The sequence below is a fragment of the Microtus oregoni genome, unplaced genomic scaffold, assembly GCF_018167655.1.
Source record: "Microtus oregoni isolate MIOR12 unplaced genomic scaffold, Mior012 000020F_ref0000438, whole genome shotgun sequence".
Lineage (NCBI taxonomy): Eukaryota > Metazoa > Chordata > Mammalia > Rodentia > Cricetidae > Microtus > Microtus oregoni.
This window is the reverse complement of record NW_024543079.1, coordinates 37,505,851-37,524,081: the sequence shown is the minus strand read 5'-3', so window position 1 is coordinate 37,524,081 and position 18,231 is coordinate 37,505,851. Positions and strand designations below refer to the sequence as shown.

Genomic DNA, 18,231 nt, shown 5'->3' with positions numbered 1-18,231 from the left:
TAGGCCTCCACAGCTAAGTGCAAGACTTAATGTACTGCTACAGCCTAGGTGGTAGTGTGGAGGCCACATCCCTCTGAACGGGGTGGGTGTGTGGGAAGACGGGAGAAAGCTGCCGTCTGTCCATAGCCACCCCTCTGACATCGTGGATTACAAATGTGGAATTCCAGTCCTTCTAGCACTGCCAGAGCTCTGTCATTACCTCCAGAGCTACCTGCTAGCCTGGGCAAGGAAGCTATTTTAAAAACTAATTACTATTTATTTATTTGCCATCTTACAGATAGATAGTTGCCAGCTTCTAATTTTGCTCTTGTCATGAACCATGACAGCTTTGCCACTCCGGGTTCCAGGAGCTCTTTCCACATGAGCGTTGTGTGGAATCTGCTTTCTCTTTGAGGGGATTTCTCCTGATGAGAAGTTGGAAAGAAAAGGTGGAGCCAGGAGCCTCTTTCTATAAGCAGTAGACTGTCTAAGTGTTAGAAAAATCCATGGTCTCCATATACTTTGTTTCTCCTGTTCAGCTCTGATGGTGAGAGAGCCAAGGAATGGTTTAGCTTGATTCCAGAGTAGCACAGGCATCAGGGTTGGGCACAGTCCCAACTCTGTCCCTCACCAGATGTCAGAGTGGAGAAGTAGCCCAACCATCATAGGTGTGAATAAGCATGCACTGGCTGTTGAGATGCTTGCTGTGCATGTAAGCACTGGGCAGTGGGCTAGGAGGTTAGTCACAGGCAGAAGTTCTTATAACCATATTTTCTCCTTAAAATGCTGTCTTGTTGAATGTGTCTTAGAAGTACATCAATTAGTTTATATTGCCATGTACACTAATTTAAAGATTCTGTCAGCCATTCAGTATATAAACTTGTAGCATCCATCACCACCTGGTAATTGATAGCCCTCAGGGAATTGGCAGACTCTCGTCTAAGGGATTGTGAGGTAGTAGAGGCTAACTGTCAGGCCTGGCGGCTCACCGCAAAGCAGCGTCCTTGCAAAGATTGTTCTTTGGACATGCTTCCTGGGAGGAGGTACAGAGAGGGACCCGGAATGCTTGGTGACAGCTAGATGAGGAAGGAAGCCGAAGAGTGGGAGCTAAAGCCTAAAACAGAAAGAAGACTCTCACCTCAGGGGAAGGCTGACTCCAGACCAAGTCGTAAATTTTACTTTAACAAAATGACTATTGGGAAACTGGGCATGGTTGTACCTGCCTGTAATTCTAGCACTGAAGAGGCAGAGACAGGAGGATCGTCTCTGGGATCATTATGGCAGAGATGTATATGCTCTGAATAGAGCTCGCCACCGTTAATTCTCCCACCGATATAGTAGATATAAGATAGTTCCTGAATTAAGCCTTGATGAGTGAATTCCAGGCTAGTCATGATGACTCTTACCTGTAATCCCAGCACTCAGGGAGGATAAGGTGAGAGGATTTTCTTGACCTAGAGACCAGCCTGAGTCTAACCCAGAATGAGATCCTGATTCAACAAAACAAAAGTTAAGTTCTAGGTATTCCAGTCTGATGCTCTAAGAGCCCAAATGACCCATTAATGCTTGAGAGCATGGTAGTTTGAGAGCCCGCTTTGCCGGCTGAGCAGTGAATAGACGGGCATAAGTAGACAAGATGGACTGCTGGTAGTCTACTGGAGTTCCCACTCCCCACAGCAGAGTGTAAATTGTACTGTCTGCATTTCCAAAAGAAGGGAGAGCTGGAGACAGCGATCGTGACTGTGACCAGGAGGTAGAAGCCAGCTTCAAACACTCAGGTGTTTCCTGTAAAGCCTGTGCCTTTCCTTCATGGAGTCTGGGAACGCGAGAGCTGTATTTCATGTGCCATGTTTTTAAACATATTTCTTAAGATAATGCAATTATCTTATTAATTAATAAACTAGGGGACAGTGGAGGGGATCAGTTTTTCAGTGTTCCTACTACTATCAACAGTTATTTAAAGAAACGATACAGACACACAGGGAGAAAGGCTGTGCTTTTAGATTAAGGGACATCCTTTATTTTGTGTGTGTTTAGGAATAGGGAGGGCAGGAGATGGACATCTCTAGCCACTTCTTTCCATCCCTTGCTCACCTCAGCTCTTTCTAGTTTCTGTGCTCTAAGATACCAGTGGGAAAAAACAAAACAAAAAACCTAAACCTGCCAGACCAGCTATTCCAAGGCCATATCTACCATAAAGCTACAGATGGCTAGTTGCCATTCTTCATTGTGCTTAGCAGACACACCGTTGACTTTCAGGAGGGCTGTGTGCTTAGGGGTTCCACTGAGAGCAACAAGGAAAACCCTGGTTGATGCTACGTATCAGAATCAGACCCACATGCTCTAGCCTGGTCAACAAGGGAGCCACGGTTTGGCATCAGCTAGGATGAAAGGTAATGAACAAGAGCCCACCAAGGCTGGGACTGCACTCTTCATCATCGTCTGCATTAATGATGGGCTGGCTGCTTTGACTCCAGACCAGATAGTCTTTGCTGTTCTTGTTGAGGTAGCAAAAAGTGCCTCCTCCATCTTCCCTTGAGCACACCGTGCTGTGGCTTCCCTGGGGAAGGTATACTTGTCTGTCTTCTGCCTCACCTGTTCATCTACTGAAAACACAAGCAGAAAGCAACAGGGAAAAGTTACATGAGGCCGGAATGGCTGCCAAGTCATCAGGGAGTGCATGAGTTTTTCCCAAGCTGAAGACTGGGAATAAGTCCTCAAACGAATCTTTGGGGGAATCTTTAATTCCTATTGCTAGTAGGGGAGCAGAAGCATCCAGTCAGTGAAGGGGTAGGCCTCAGAGATCTGAGGCTTTTTCTCCAGAGTACATGCTTTTTATCATAGATTTTGGGTCTGGTTAATTTTGGTGCATGCTGGTTTTGTTTTTGATTTTTTTGTTTGTTTGAAAACTTTTTTTTCCATATAGTTACGATCATGGTTTCCCTTTCCCAGCTTCTCCTAGATTCTCCCCACCTCTTCACCCACCAAACTCGGTTCCTTTTTCTTCCTGTTCTTAAGAAACAGACACATTAAAAAAAAAGACAAAATTTAATTAAAAATAAAACAAACAAAAAAACCCAGGAGAAACACATGTACAGAGATACTTACACACAAAAGACACACACACACACACAAATTCCCCAAATTGGAAATTAATGTGCAAGTGGAAGACCAGTAAGGTACAAAAAAAAACAAAACAAAACAAAAAAAGAGGCAAAAATAGTCTCCAAACTGCTGGGCAAGGTGGGGGAGGCGCCTGCCCTTTGGTGTAGTTTATATACTCAAACTCCCTTGGAGAAGACTAGGTTTTCTTTGGCAAGCTGTTGTCACTTGAAGATAACTTTCTGGTTAGGGATGGAAGCTCTGTCTGGTTCTCCCTCTCAGTGCTGGGCCCTATCTGACTTGGACCTATGCATGCTAGCACAGTCTGAGTTCATATGTTTATCCTATGTCCTGTTGTACCCTTGGTGTCATCCATATCCTCCTCATTCTCTGCGCATGGTCCAGTTGTATGTCTCTTTGGGTCTAGTGAAAAATGTCTAGTGAGGGCATTTCTCCTCCATTGACTGGTTATTACATTTAGATTTCTTTCATATATGTGTATGTTACAAGAAACTTCTATAGTAGTAAGTTTCTATATGAACCCCTCCAATGGTCCGTAGTGTTAGTTGTCCCTCTCCATATTCCCTTCTTTATTGCCCTCTTCCCCCCCCCCCTTTTAGTTTAATCCTCCCATCCCATTCCATTCCCCAATTCGTCTATAACTATATATTCTATTTCCCCTTGCTTGGAGATGCTTCCCTTACTCTGTACCTAACCTCTTTCTGGAGTGCATGCTTTTATGTATAGACACTGGGTCTGGTTAATTTTGGTGCATTCTGGTTTTTATGTACAAGTTTTTTGTTTTAATAATAGTTTATTAAAAGTAAAGAAAAAGGATACTTTTTGGTCTTGGGTCCTAAGTCAGAGGTCCATCTCTGAGGATGGATGGCCCTTCTTGTTGGCTGTCTTTTGAGGCAACATGGGGGGCATCATATATCAAGAAGCCTGTGTGTGTGTAGGATCTCCCTCTTTTTTTTTTTTTTTTTTTTTTAGATTTACTTATGTGAATGACTGCTTTAACTACATGTATTTATGTGCATCATATATGCCTAGTTTCCATGGGGGAAAAAGGGTATCAGATCCTATGAAACTGGAATTATAGATGGTTGTGAGCTGCTATGTGGGTACTGGGACTCAAACCCTGGTTCTCTGGAAGAGCAACCAATGTTCTTAAACCACCGAGTCATCCCTCCAGCTCCTAGGATCTTAAACAACCACCAGAGCTTAATCATGGGATCCCACCCAAATGACTTATGTATTCCTAATTACCTCCCAAAGGCCTCATCCATCCAAGCACCACAAGTTTTCACCTATTACCTCCATCCTGAACTGTAGAGACAAACTATATTTCTGCTTTCTACCATGCAGTGTGTAACGTATGTATCCTACTTGACTTTAACAGGCTTCAGACTGATGCACCAACGCCACCCAACTCTCATTTTTTCATTATAACAGTGAGCTGATAGATCATTTAGTCTGTTAGTTTTGGACATTAGAAGTAATGTCTCATAATTTATTCTCATCTTTATTTGTGAATTCTTTTTCCATGTTTAGAGTTAGCAGTGAAGCTAAGTTTCTAGAAGCGGAGCTACCAGGCTCTCTAGCTCTTAGCATATCTGAAGTTCTGAAAGCTCTTCCAGCTGCTCCCCACAGGCTGTTTGCACTCCTCCATCAGTGTGGGGGATGCCTTTCCTGTGGCACCTACAGCTACTTTTGATGGCCGAATGACTGCAGGTACATCGAGAGTCTAGCTGCAGACACAGGCAAAGGAGAAATGGGCTCATTGGATATGTCAGGACTTTCTGTAGGCCTTATACTTTATACTCATTCTACTCAGAGCCCAAAAGAGATGGAAGACAATCGAGGAAGACACAGAGGCCGACAGGCCCTGTCTGGTGTCAATTTGTGAATGAGCTAAGGCACTTGTCAGACTTGAGATTATGGGGCCAGTGCTGTCTGGCTGTACTGACCACAGCTCCGGTGAAGAAGGTACTCTGGGCTGGAACCAGAGCATACTTCTCAAGCCTTAGACAATGGACTTGGTGTGTTCATGGAACAAGGAAGTCACTGAAGGGTTGCAAGCATACAGGGAAGGGCTTGTTTGGGACAGTCATTTAGAGTGAAACTAGACACTTTGAAAACTTTAGAACATTGCTGCCCAGATGACCTGCCCTGCCCAAGACAAAGCTATACTAAGCTATGAGATTAAGTAGCTCAGAATATAGAGCTGCCCCAAGACTAATCTCTATAGACTTCTGTGTGCTAGGTTCTTTGAAGGGCAGCTTCTTGTCTTATTCCCAAGGCCCGACACCAAAGTAGTTCCCAGGTAGTAGCCAGTGCTCACAGGACCAGGCATTCTTCTAAGTAGTATATGTACAGTTAGACAGAATGATGCTTCAGGAAATAGCAGACAATATACAGCGGTGGTCCCATAGAATACCGTCATGCTCAAGCAGCTCTACATTTCTTATATTATTAAGCCATGCACAACTGAATTTATGTAATCTCCAAAACAGCTTGTGACATAGGTGTAGATTATGAGACCAAAGAACATAGTCAGCTGGCAGGGCTGTTGTTTGGTCTCCAGAACACTCAGTTACAGCCCCAGTAGATGTTGCTGTGGGCAGAGAGGACCTATCACTTGCTTCTGGGAAACCTTGCTCTGAGTCCACCTGACCTAGGAGAAAGTGATGTCTCTTTAAAACTTGTTGGCTAACTTAGTATAAGTTCTCCAATGCTGAAAACCATTTTCTCATTTGTAAAGAATAGGGAAATTATATAAGAGTTGTTGTGAGGAGAGAAGAAAGACTAAATAGAACCAAGACCATTAGGGTCCGTTGGGAACATTCTATTTGGAATGGGTCCTGTGTAGTACAGAGAAGCTGGAGTGGGAATAAGGTGTAGAATTTGTGATCAGATTGGTAGCTGGACCTAGCATGCTACCTTAGCTCCCTCTTCCAAAGTCTGCCCTTAGTCATTGTGACCTTGAACACATCAGTTTCCTTACCCGAGCCGAGCCGTAGGAGTGTGTCTTTACAGGTGGCTCAGCTTCCTCCACATACAGTATTTAGAAAACCTGGCACACATAGCTGCAGGGTCAGTTTGGTTTGGGTGCTGGCTCTGTACCCTCACCCACTGATCCAATGTCCACTCCTTGCCTACCTTCTGTCTTCCAGGTCGATCCTTCGGGACCCACAGTCTCATCATGTCTCGGACAGGATGGCAGAGGGTACAGGTGGTGGCGATCTCCTGACAGCTGGACCTCCCACAATGTGAAGCTTTTGCTTGGGTTTCCCACGCTACCCTTTTGTTTTTCCTTTATTATAATAATAATTATTATTTTTTTAAACATTAAACCATCAAGACTTCTGAAGAGCAGAAGGCTACATTCTGGACAGGCACCTTTTTATTGTTTGGGTTTTTGTTTCATTTTGCTTTTAAGAACATTGAATGTGGGCAAAGCTTATGCATATATTCACCGTTAGTCCGTTAATTTCTTAAGTTAGAAAGCAATTTTGGTTTTCTCTTTCATGTTCTGTTTCTTTCGTACACATTTCTCAGTTGCGCTCTGGCATCCCACTTCCCAAAGAACGTCTCTCTGCCCAGAGTTTGTCTCTCCTGCCAAGAGATACGAAGATCTAAGGAAGCAGCCTCTGAGTTACTTCCCTGCCAGTTGTGGGAGCTCTTGGACTCCTTGGGTGTGCTGGTCCTGGCCAGCCCTCAGGCCTCAGTCAGGATCAGAAATGAAGAACATCTCAGAAGAGGAAGACCAGGGTTTGCCAGAAGTACTCTTAAAGAAGACCTAAAGCGTGGGTTTGGTTCTTTTTAAGTTCTTGGGAGCCCCAGGTCATGCCACGACTCACTGTAGTTGGAATTGCTTCCTTCTGTCCTTTCCAACCGGGCTCCCTGAGGAAGGAGACCAAGAGTGATGACCCCGTCACTTGGGGATAAAGACACTCCAGCCCACTTGCACACGCCTATCTTCTAGGACTGTTGTGCCGACTCTCTGTTAGACTTGGTCTTCCTTGGCCTCTTGTCACTGCTATGAGGCTATTACTTTTTTACCTTCTGCCTCCTGGATTATCTTCCCAGTGTGCTGCAAGTCCATCTTGTCACAGAGACTACCTGGCTCCAAGGTCCAGTTTTGACCATTGCAGATTACCTTTGAATGGCTGCTGCCATCATTTCCCCACAGTAAAAGGTGTGCCCTGTGTACCAGGATCTATGGTGTCACTCACCACTGGGTGATACTGTCAAGCGCCATCTCTTACCCCCAGGGACTTCATGTTAGGTGATCAAACTCTCTGAAACTGTTGTCTGTTGAAAGAGAAAGGACCTGCCTTGAATAGGGAGGTATGAGGCAGACAGGGATGCCCCTGTGGCTAGCAGAGGGCCCATATAGCAGCTAGCCGTCTTAAAGCATCCCCAACCTAGGCTGCCTCTGTTTGCATAGTCTTTCACTCTTAACTCCCTTGCAGTGTTCTTATAGCCTCCTGAGGGAAGATACCCTTCTTCAGCTCCTTCTTGATGGACCCCATCATTCTCTCGGCTGCATCCCTCTACTTGGATGCACCTTTGGTTGCTCCAGTACTTTCTCAGATTTTTCACCCTGGCCACATGGGATGGGGTCTCTGGATAAGGAAAGAAGGTATCTATGTGTTCATCTTGTTCAATCTTCCTAAACTAGCATAGGATGGATAGGGAAATGAGAGGCCAAGGGGAGCTTTTCTTTGAGCAGCTGTAGTGTGGGGAAGGCCAGAGCAACACTGAACCCTGCTTAGCTCTGTCCACTAACACTTTCCAGCCTTCTCTCAGGCAACTCAGCACCAAAGTTTCTTTCTTCTCTTGGCCAGAGGTCAGCTGCTGTTCCTGTGATTCGCGGCTGCAGACCCATGGGTACGCGGCTGCAGCTCGTAATGCAGGCGCTCACCTCGCTGCACTGTGGTAGCATCTTGTCTTCTTGAGTTGTTAAGCGGCCTCCTGAGCTTAATCAGAGTGGCACCTGGGAGGGGGCTGGGAACAGCAGCATCCCCTAATTGCAAAGTACATTCCATTTCTGTTCCACCCTCCTCTCTTCCTCTGGGTGCTGCTGTCTCTTTGTGCCTGAGCAGATGGGAAAAGCAGTCTCTGAGCTCAGTACCCCACTCTCCGTGTTATAGTCCTGCTGGGTTCGTGGTAAAGGGTCAGGCCTAGCAAATCACTATCTACCTACCTTTTTCTCTTCTCCGTCTCTTCGCTCTCTGCAATCAAGACTTTACCATCATACTTTTCTTTGACACATATGGGGTGTCAAAGTAGCCCTATAGGTTGCAGGTGGGTAGCCTGGTGAGGGGTAGCCTGTTTCCCTGTACCTTGTCTTCCATGACTCCCAGCTGGTTCTGGCCCGGTGATTGCACCTCTATCTCTGGCTCAGATGAGAGCCAAGTCTTGAGCCCCAAGTGCCTGTTCCTGTTTTCTTCCCTCCCTGTCCTGCAATCTATGCTATCACCTGCCAGCCGGATAGACGGACACTGGCCCGGTGACATTTTTGCTGTGCAATGGCCAGTGAGTCAGCCCCTGGTGGGCTCTGTAGTCTTCTCTAAGCTCAGCTGCCTGTCCCTCTTGGGAATCAGCATCCTTCTCTGTTATTTCTGCTCTGCCTCTATGTGGGTTGCAGGCCTGCCGGTAGCTCTGTGGAGCATCATCTCAGGTGCCTCCAGTTTGCTAGACCTGCTCACCTTCTAGACGTGTGCGGAACTCCTAACATTTGTCATTTTCTTGGGTGTGAGGATTGCTGTTGGGAGACTGGCCTGGCCTGAGTTCTCTGCACTCAGAGCTCAGCTCCCTGTGACTGAAGGGAGTCATCAGGACAGATCATAGTGCCTTATTCCATTGTCCTCCCTGTCCAGACTCTGCCAGAAGCAGGTGGCTGTCTTCTATGTGTTCATTTGTCACTGGTACTCATAATCTCCCACTTGTATATACCCACAAGGGAAGGAAGACTCTGAGCCCCCACCACCTCCTGTGGGCTGTAGCCAGACACACCTCCCTCTTGCCTCTGTGGCCCTCACAGCAGCTCTAGACCAGGACCAAATGCTGCTGCCCACATACGCACACTGCCTTTGCTCCTCCCTGTTCTTACCTCTAGCCAGGAAGACACTGACTGCACCATCCAAACTGGCTCCAGCTAACCCCCTCCTGGTCACAGGAGACTAAGGTTCAGGCTTTAGCCTCACCTAGCTCTAGCGCATTGGGGCAGGGAGTAGGAACTCTGTTCCCACCTTGTAGGGTTTGCCCTTTGACTGCTTGAGGGATGTTTTAATGTTTACTTAAAGAAATACCCTGTTTACAGCTGGAGGAGAAGGGCACCAACACTAGGTGAAGATCTGACTCTGGGTAGGGCCTGGCCTCCTTTGTGGCACTGCCAGTGGGAACTCCAGTGGCAGTGAAGGCAGACAGACACCTGGAGTGAGCAGAGGCCCTTGACTCGCTTCCTAACCCCGTGGTGCTAAGACCACTCCCTCGCTTCCTCACCTTCTTGCCCCAATAGTTCCCACCTCCATCATTCCTTCCTCCAAGATTCTCAGCTCTTTAACATATCACTATTTTAGAAAAACAGTGTTTGCAGCAATAAGGTTATTGTTTTTGCGTGAATATTTTCCAAGAAGAGGAAAAGAGCATTGTGGAAATCTGTTTATGCTATTAGGTGTTTACTGCTTGAGAAGACAGCTTAAAAGGATGGGTTAAATGTGGGTTTTAACCTTTAGATATCTTTTGGAATCTTGGGAAGAGTGAGAGAGTGTCTGACTGCTATCCTCCAAGGAGGGGAACGTTCCTACCCTGCCTTACTCTGTTGTCCTTCCCAACCCTGTTATCCCTCCCAACCCTGCTCACTGTGAGCTCTTTCCACCTTGTCTCTTCCTTGTGTGCCCCTCCTTCCACATCTGGGGGCATAGTGGCTTCATTCCCGGTGGATCTTTGGGTTATCCCTCCCCTTGACTGGCATCTTCCTCCCTGTCTGGCAGCTCCAGACAACTGTTGGAGTCTACCTCAGAATTGGCTGAGTTTGGTTCCTCAGCTCTCCAGGCCAGCAGACAGCAGACTGATTTCTGAGCTCGTCATACAGCCTTCAGGTCTGCAGAGGTCTGGAGCCTTGTCTGGAAACATGCTCTGGGAGGGAAGCCCTGCAGTAGGGACTCTATGGCAGTGGCTGATGTCAGCATCCACAGCCCTCACTGAGGGACAAGTCTACTGCCATTGGTTGCCTAGGGGTCCCTAGGATTAGGGAGAGTACCAGAAGGAGTGAGCCTTTTTTTTTTTTTTTTAAATCAGATGAGATCATAGGAAGAAGGAAACCTACTTAGGGAATATTTACAAAAAAAAAAAAAAAAAAAAAAAGACATCCCAAAGGCTGCCTGCCATCAAACCCGGAGGATATTTCAGTTACTCATAATGCTCACATGGATCAGACTTGGTTTTGAGGTTGAAAGCCAGGCACAAGGTCAGTTTCAAATACTAGTTAATCTAATTTTCCCTTTCTTTTTTTTTTTCTTTCTTTTTTTTTTTTTTTTTTTTTTTTTGCACAGAAGCTGGTAATATAGGACCTATGTGTGAACAACTTTATAATATGGACATTTTTTGTACTTGGCTTACTTGGGTTGGTATGATATATTATATTTAAGTTCTTTGAACACTGTGGATCCCCCTAATGTGTATGAATGACTGAAGCTTTGTAAATTAAGGGACGTTTGTGTGAATAAAGTTATTTGATGGGATCAAAAAGCCATATACTACTTGGAAATGAGTGTTTGTGATTTTGTTGCTACCGGTTTGGACAGCATTGTTATTGGGGTTAGGGTTAGAGCCTGGGTCCTGTGACACCTAGGACAAGCCAGACTTACTGACCTGCCCTCAACAGACCAATTAAAGTAAGAATGAAAAACTTGCCAGCTGGGACAAATAGCGGCCTTGCTGCAGCGCTGTCTTTCCTCAAGAGTCAGCTTCGGGATTCTAGTAGACTCTGCAAAGCTGGGCTCTAGCTTTCTTGGCACTGTGCAGCGCCTGTCTAGTAAAGGTTTATGTTTGACAGACAGCCTACTATCGTGGGTCTTTCCCCAGGAGGGAGACCTGCGAATTCCAGAAGGAACAACAAAAACAAAAGGAAAGAATTAGGACACTGGAATAATGTTAGAGGAAAATATCTCCAATACAAACTTGGACTCTAAACTCCATCCACACCCTGGTTGTAGGGACAAAGCAAAGGGTTCTTTTGTCCTTGACACTTGAAGAGGGTAACCCACAAGTGGGTAATGTTTGTGTTTATTTGTGTTTGTGTTCTAAGATTTTATTTTTATTTTATGGGTATGAGTGTTAAGATTCTTTTTTTAAGAGGCATGCACCGCCAGACCTGGCTTTTGTCAAACTTTCAAAGAGGTTCTACCATTTGTAAATTTCAATAAATACATTTTCACATCCCCCTGTCGTTACTTGAGTAGGCATGGCATGTCGACCGCCTACTCCATTGTGCAGTGACAGGGAGGGAGAGTGGGGAACAGTCTTTAGATGATGACTCACTGACCTAGGAAGTAGGTGCCCAGCCCACGCCCAGGATTAAAGGGCTGTGGAGCAGCCTGCTGCTGACTAGCCCTTTAACCTCGGGGCGCTTCTCCAACTCCGCTTTCTCACCCACAGAGTAGGAAGTAACCACATAATAGCCTGACTAAAGGGACCAAGAAAAGCCTTTTTTTTTTTTTTTTTTTACAGGAGGAATGTGATGATGCCCTTTCTCTCCCACTCTTGGACGACACTGGAGTTAGGGCAGTATTTAAGAGGGAAAGCGTTGTGACAGGTGTGTGGGCACGAACATGGAACACGACACCTGGAACACGGTAGTAAAGCACCAAGCACCTTGCTCCTCCAGGATTACCGGAGATAATTTAGATCTAAATTACCCCAAAAGGGATAGATCTAAAACATCCAATGTCTGTCTTACTTACTTGGCACTATGATAAAATACCCAAACAGAAGCAACGTAACAGGGTGTGGTGGCACACACCTTTCATCCCAGCACCAGGAAGACAGGCAGCTGGATCTCTGGGATTGATCTAGCCTGATCTCCTTAACAAGTTCCAGGGTAGCCAGGGCTACAGAAGGGTAGGGGGAGGGAGGGGGGCACAACTGAAGGGATGGCTATTCTGACCTAGCTTATACTTTAAAGGTTGAAAGTCAAGCTGCAAGAGCTTCAGGCAGCTGTCAACATCTACAAAGGGGTGAGGTCGCAATGGATGTATTCATGCGAAGGCTCCTGTTTTCTCCACTTCCAGAGTCCAGGATCACTAGTCCACAGGGTCTTCCCACATCTGTTAATGTGATCGAGACAATCCCTCACAGTGGTGCCAGACTCCCATCTTAGTTGATTCTGGAGTCTGGCAAGTCTACACTGACCCCATCTCTACCCCTTGCCAACTTAACACCTCACTGTAAAATGCATTCGGTCCCATTCGAAAAGCCTCCATAGTTTTAAAAATCTGTGATTGTGTGTGTGTAGGCATGTGGGTTCGCACACATGTATATATGCCGGTCAGGGTTCACGTAGAGCAGGTAAAGACCTACTAAGCTACCTCATGACCCCCCCACCACACACACACAATCCTTTAACAATGCCAATGCTTTAAAAGTCTAAAGTCTTAACTGCCCAACTTAGAATGACATAGAATAAATATTCTTTCTTCCATAAGGGAAGAATCTGGGCATAACAAGGAATAGTCATGCCAAAGCCAGATCTAAACCCAGCCCAGCAAATGCCAATTCTGCAGCTCTACCTAGTGTCCTAGGCTGGAATGACATTGGCTGATCTCCAAAGATACAGTAGCCACACCCCTTCAGCTCTGGCCTCTCCAATTGATCCCAATCCATTCTTGCAGCTTGCCTTGGCTGACATCCCACAGTCCTGACATCTCCAATATCCTGGGGTGTGTGTGTGTGGGGGGGGGGGTCTTCATTGCTTTGCCTAAATAATTGCAAACAAATGTCTATTGACCTCTTTACAGGGATTCTGTCTGACCCTATTGGAGATTACCTGGCCTCAGCTGCTCTCAGTCTTGGGTTTTTCATGCCTTCAAAACCAGTTGGACAGTAATGCCAACAGCCTTGTTTGGAGCTCTGATGGGGACACCTGTACTGTGGTTCTAGTGCAGTAGAGGTTTCTGTTACTGGCTCTTCTCTCTAAGTTACGGCCTTCTGTTGTCCACATATCCTCTGCCCGAAACTTGAAGCTTGCTCACACGCCTATCCTCTGCCAAATAAACGAGTACATAGTCTTTACATTGCACTTCATTCAGCTTCTTAGGATATGGACAAAATGAAGCCAGACTCTTGACCAAAATATCACATGAAAGACCCCCTGGCCCCATTCCAAATAAAGTCCTTTGTTCCCCTCAGAACTCATATGATGGGCCCGCACTGTGATTCTCGGGATTTTGGTCTTCTAGGCTTCCATCAGAACAGTCCATTTTGCTTTTAGTACTTGGGGGCTTTCTAGTCCAAAGGCTCCAATTCTTCCACAGTTGTCCCCTAAAACAGTTTCAAAGGCCCAAGAATCACCGGGTCAGGTTTCCTGCAGTATTGGCCACACTGGGTACTGATTTGTGTCTTAGTTTCTTTCTATTGCTGTGATAGAATACCTTGAGAAAAGAAACGTAAAGGAGGAAGCTCACAGTTAAGAGCAGGAAGTCAGGGTGGCCAGAGAGTGAGACAGACGATCACATCCCGTCCACAGCCAGGAGGAGGGACAGTGACTGTATGCTTGCTGGTGCTCAGCTATGTTTGTCCTGCTCAGAGAGCAGCCCCACCCACCACTAAACCGGGCCTTCCTAGTCTACCAACATAAAATAATCCCTTAATCTGCCAAGTTAACACCAGTAGCCATCACACCCAACTAAGTCATGCTGATGTCAGTGGAAGGAATCACCCAGCACCTCACTAATCCTGCCCCTGCCCCAGTTCTGGCTGCTGGTCAGCTTCAGCCTCTGGCTGCCTGCTCGCTGCTGTCCAGAGGATGAACCAGGGAGAATACAGGCATATTGGTGTGGCAGGCTGGGTCAGAGGGAGACAGAAATGATGCCCTGGAACATCTCGGAGCATGGAGGAGACGGCTCTGGGTGACTGCTCTGCCTACTCTACTGCCTAATCCCACTTCAGACCCTGCTGAGTCTGCAATCTCAACGGCCCAGGTCTCCCTTCTGGCCTTCCATCTTAGAGCTGTGCACCATATCCATGCCTGAGGTTCCAGAGGAGTTCCTATGTCATTGAGATCATCTTGGTCAGTATCCACACAACTTCCTTCTAAGCCAACAGAGCAGGCCAGACAGTAGCTTGTATTTTCTTCTGTTTACTTCTCCAGCCTTGCCACCCAGCATCCTCCATCTCTGCTCCCAAATCATCTTCTTTCCTGCTGTCCCTAAGCACAGAGAACATTTCTACCCTGAACCTTTACACCGCTGTTCCCTCTACCTGGAATACATTGGTAGGTAGTCCTGCTTCATACAGGAGGTCTGATCATATCACCTAAGACCCGACCTGACTATTTAAAGAAACATGGCCCCACCATCATTGACTCTTTAACATACTTCATTTTTTTCTTAATGTTAGGAATATTTCCTAATGCAGGCTCTCCACCGATGCAAATTCTCAATCAAGCCAAATCAAAACAAGCCAAATTAAGAAATATCCAGTTTTTTTTTGTTTTGTTTTTTTTCGTTTTTCGAGACAGGGTTTCTCTGTGGCTTTGGAGCCTGTCCTGGAACTAGCTCTGTAGACCAGGCTGGCCTCGAACTCACAGAGATCCGCCTGCCTCTGCCTCCCGAGTGCTGGGATTAAAGGTGTGCGCCACCATCGCCCAGCTAGAAATATCCAGGTTTAATGGGAGTCCTGCGCTCTCCGTTGGCCCCAAGAGTGAACTAGGAGGCTGTGAACACGACCACCAGGAGAAAGGAAAAGGGACCACATGTTCCTCTTTTGGGAGTTCATTTAAATACTCTGTGGAAGTGGCATCCTGGGATTTGGAGTCCAGACTGATACAAACTCTCAGGCCTAGAGGCTGGAATAGATGCGAGGGCCTGGGGTCTACCCTCACAACTTAACACTTAAAATATATCAATACCACAGTTTACAACATAATGTACATATCTATAATTTATACACAAATGTATACAAGGCATCAAGTTATAGCTATAAATATCCATATGTGGAGCCCAGTCCCAAATGATACGTCTACAACACAGCCTGTTGAGCCTAAGACTCAGGGGTCACTGTGGAAGAGAGCCAGAGAACAGGGAGTTTGCTGTAATCGTGTGTCTTGAAGCTATACCCATACAGCCTCACCGACATGATTGCCTGAACAGGAGCTGAACAAGGACAACGGCAGACATGCTAACACTGACTCAAGAAGGCTCATGGGACCTCAGCCCTACACAAGAACAGACCATAAGGCATGCTGAGTGACATGAACACTATTGGCTCAGGACACCCCAAGAGTTCTCAGCACAAAGGAGATTTATTTACCACAGAGGGCAGGGGAATAAGAGAGAGGGGTAGAGGTGTTTGCCCTGGATGTGGGGAGACAGAGGACTGCCTCTGGCTAGAGGGGAGACAGATGTAGCACATAGACAATGTGGCAGTTTATAAAGGTAAAAGGGGAAACCCTGCGTTAGGATGAGGTGTTTAGTTCTATTTATTTTTATTTTTTTTTCTGGATTTTTCGAGACAGAGTTTCTCTGTAGCTTTTGGTTCCTGTCCTGGAACTAGCTCTTGTAGACCAGGCTGGCCTCGAACTCACAGAGATCCGCCTGCCTCTGCCTCCCGAGTGCTGGGATTAAAGGTGTGCGCCACCACCGCCCGGCCTTGTTTTGTTTTTTGAGACAGGGATTCTCTGTAGCTTTGGAGCCTGTCCTGGAACTAGTTCTTGTAGACCAGGCTGAGCCTTGAGGTCACAGAGATCCGCCTGCCTCTGCCTCCAGAGTGCTGGGATTAAAGGCGTGCGCCACCACCGCCTGGCCTTGTTTTGTTTTTTGAGACAGGGATTCTCTGTAGCTTTGGAGCCTGTCCTGGAACTAGTTCTTGTAGACCAGGCTGAGCCTTGAGGTCACAGAGATCCGCCTGCCTCTGCCTCCAAAGTGCTGGGATTAAAGGCGTGTGCCACCACCTCCCAGCTGAGGTGTTTAATTTTAATTGGGCATGTTAAATTAGGTGAGCCAAAGGGGGCTTTTGAAGCCTGGTCTTCACTACTTTCGTAGTTGGTCCTTAGTAGTCTTAGGAGGAGGAAGAGACCAAATAAAGGAATAGCCTTGGGGGCTAGCTTTAGGGACGTAATCTAATGGTTTTTAGGGAGGCCGAAGGAATGGGAGAGAAGGGCAAGGCCTGCCAGAGTCACGTTTGCCGTGCTCCGGCTGCTAAAGTCCCTTCACTGAGAGTGAGAGAAATAGACTTCCTTAGGAAAGAACACACCAATCGATTATTTAATTATGTACATATAAGTAACTTTATACAGACTGAGCAAGTTGTATTTGTGAATGCAAGAATTTATATGTACACATGCATACATATATACATGTGTATGCATGTGATGACAATGTATGGGAAAAGGCCTTTGAAAGAAAGAAAGGAGAAGTTTCTGGGAGGGTTTGAAGGATGGAAATGGAAGGGGGAAATGATATAATTATATTCTCTAAATAAAATTTCTTAAAAATCTGTGTTTGTCCTTAGTGCCTGGTAAGGCACATAGACAGTAGCCTGTAAGTAGATGGATGAGAGAGATTCTGTGTAATCAGTCTACTTATTATTCCCCAATCTCAAGGAGATAACTTGCTTGGGAGCCAGCAGAACAGACTGTGGCAGTGGGGACCCCCGAGCCTGTGAGCCCTCACCAATTCTCTGCCTGGCTTCATTCCAGCCAGCCCCCGAGACATGGGAATGGAACCTCTCAAGGATATTACCAGATATAAATAGTGATCCTGCAGTTTAATTTCTGACATCTGGATGGTGGATCAGCAAACTTGTCTTATCCACGATCCAGAACTATGTTAGGCTTTGTTGGCCATAGGGTCCCTTGACGTTTTTCAGCTCTACTGCTGTGATGCATGACTGCCATTAAGAACATGTGCACACCTGGTCTACAGAGCGAGTTCCAGAACAGGCTCTAAAGCTAGAGAAACCTTGTCTCACAACAACAAAAAGAATATGTACACAAATGAGTGGCCCGAGTGCCAGTAGAACTTTAGTTATGAACACTGAAATGTGAATTTCATATTATCTCCAGAGTGTCAGTTTCTCTTACTTCAGCTGCTCAGAACCATACACCTACCAGGCATGGTGGCGCACGCCTTTAATCCCAGCACTCGGAAGGCGGAGCCAGGTGCATCTCTGTGAATCTGATACCAGAGCCTGGTCTACATAGTAAGTTCCAGGCCAGCCAAGGCTACATAAGTGAGAACTGGTCTAAATAAAGAAATGTAATAAATAAATACATATACAGATCAAACCACACGCCAGATGGTCCAGGGCTTGCTTTTGTGAGCGGACTCGGCTCACAAAATGGCTCATCATGAGATGGGGCCAGGTCCGTGACTCACCCATGTGTAGCGTTCGCAGGAATGAGGATGGTGCCTGTTAAATGTGGGGAGAGTGACCCAGACCCTGAGATCTGCTTCATGCCCACCTGGCTCCTTGGTACAGCTCTGAGTAGGGACAAGGGAAGTAGGTGGCAGCCACTATACTAGCTTCATTCTGTGTGTGGTCAGTACCATGGCAAAAGAACAACTTGAGGGAGGAAAGGGTTTGTCTTGTTAGATTTCTAGGTTCATCACTGAGAAAAATCCGGGCAGGAAGTTGAACTAGAGTCCATGGGGAACCCTGCCTGTGCGCTTGCTCAGTCTCCTACTTAGCTGGCTTTCTTATACAACCTAGGAACACATGCCCAGGGATGTTCTGCTTACAGTGGCTTAGGCCCTCTTATAGTAACTATCAAGACAATCCTCCACATGGGAGATTCAGTAATAATAATAATTCAAGACATACCCAAAGGCTAATCTGATTTGGGCAGTCTCTCCAAAGAGATTCTCTTTTCAGATGATTCTAGGCTGTATCAAGTAGACAAAGCTGTAGCTGGTCTTTTTT

The 18,231-nt window shown here is 46.3% G+C and overlaps 1 protein-coding gene across 2 annotated transcripts in view; it reads left to right on the top strand.

Annotated features, from left to right (window-relative positions):
- Stk35 (serine/threonine kinase 35) overlaps nt 1–10,861 on the top strand; it is a 31,116-nt gene extending 20,255 nt beyond the window's left edge. For both annotated transcript variants that reach the window (XM_041670456.1, XM_041670457.1), the window contains one exon: nt 6,258–10,861. Coding sequence is in view for 1 of the 2 variants with exons in the window: in XM_041670457.1 (XP_041526391.1) it covers nt 6,258–6,334 (77 nt within the window). In the remaining variant the exon portion in view is untranslated. The remainder of the gene's footprint in view (nt 1–6,257) is intronic.
- The last annotated feature ends 7,370 nt before the right edge of the window (nt 10,862–18,231 follow it).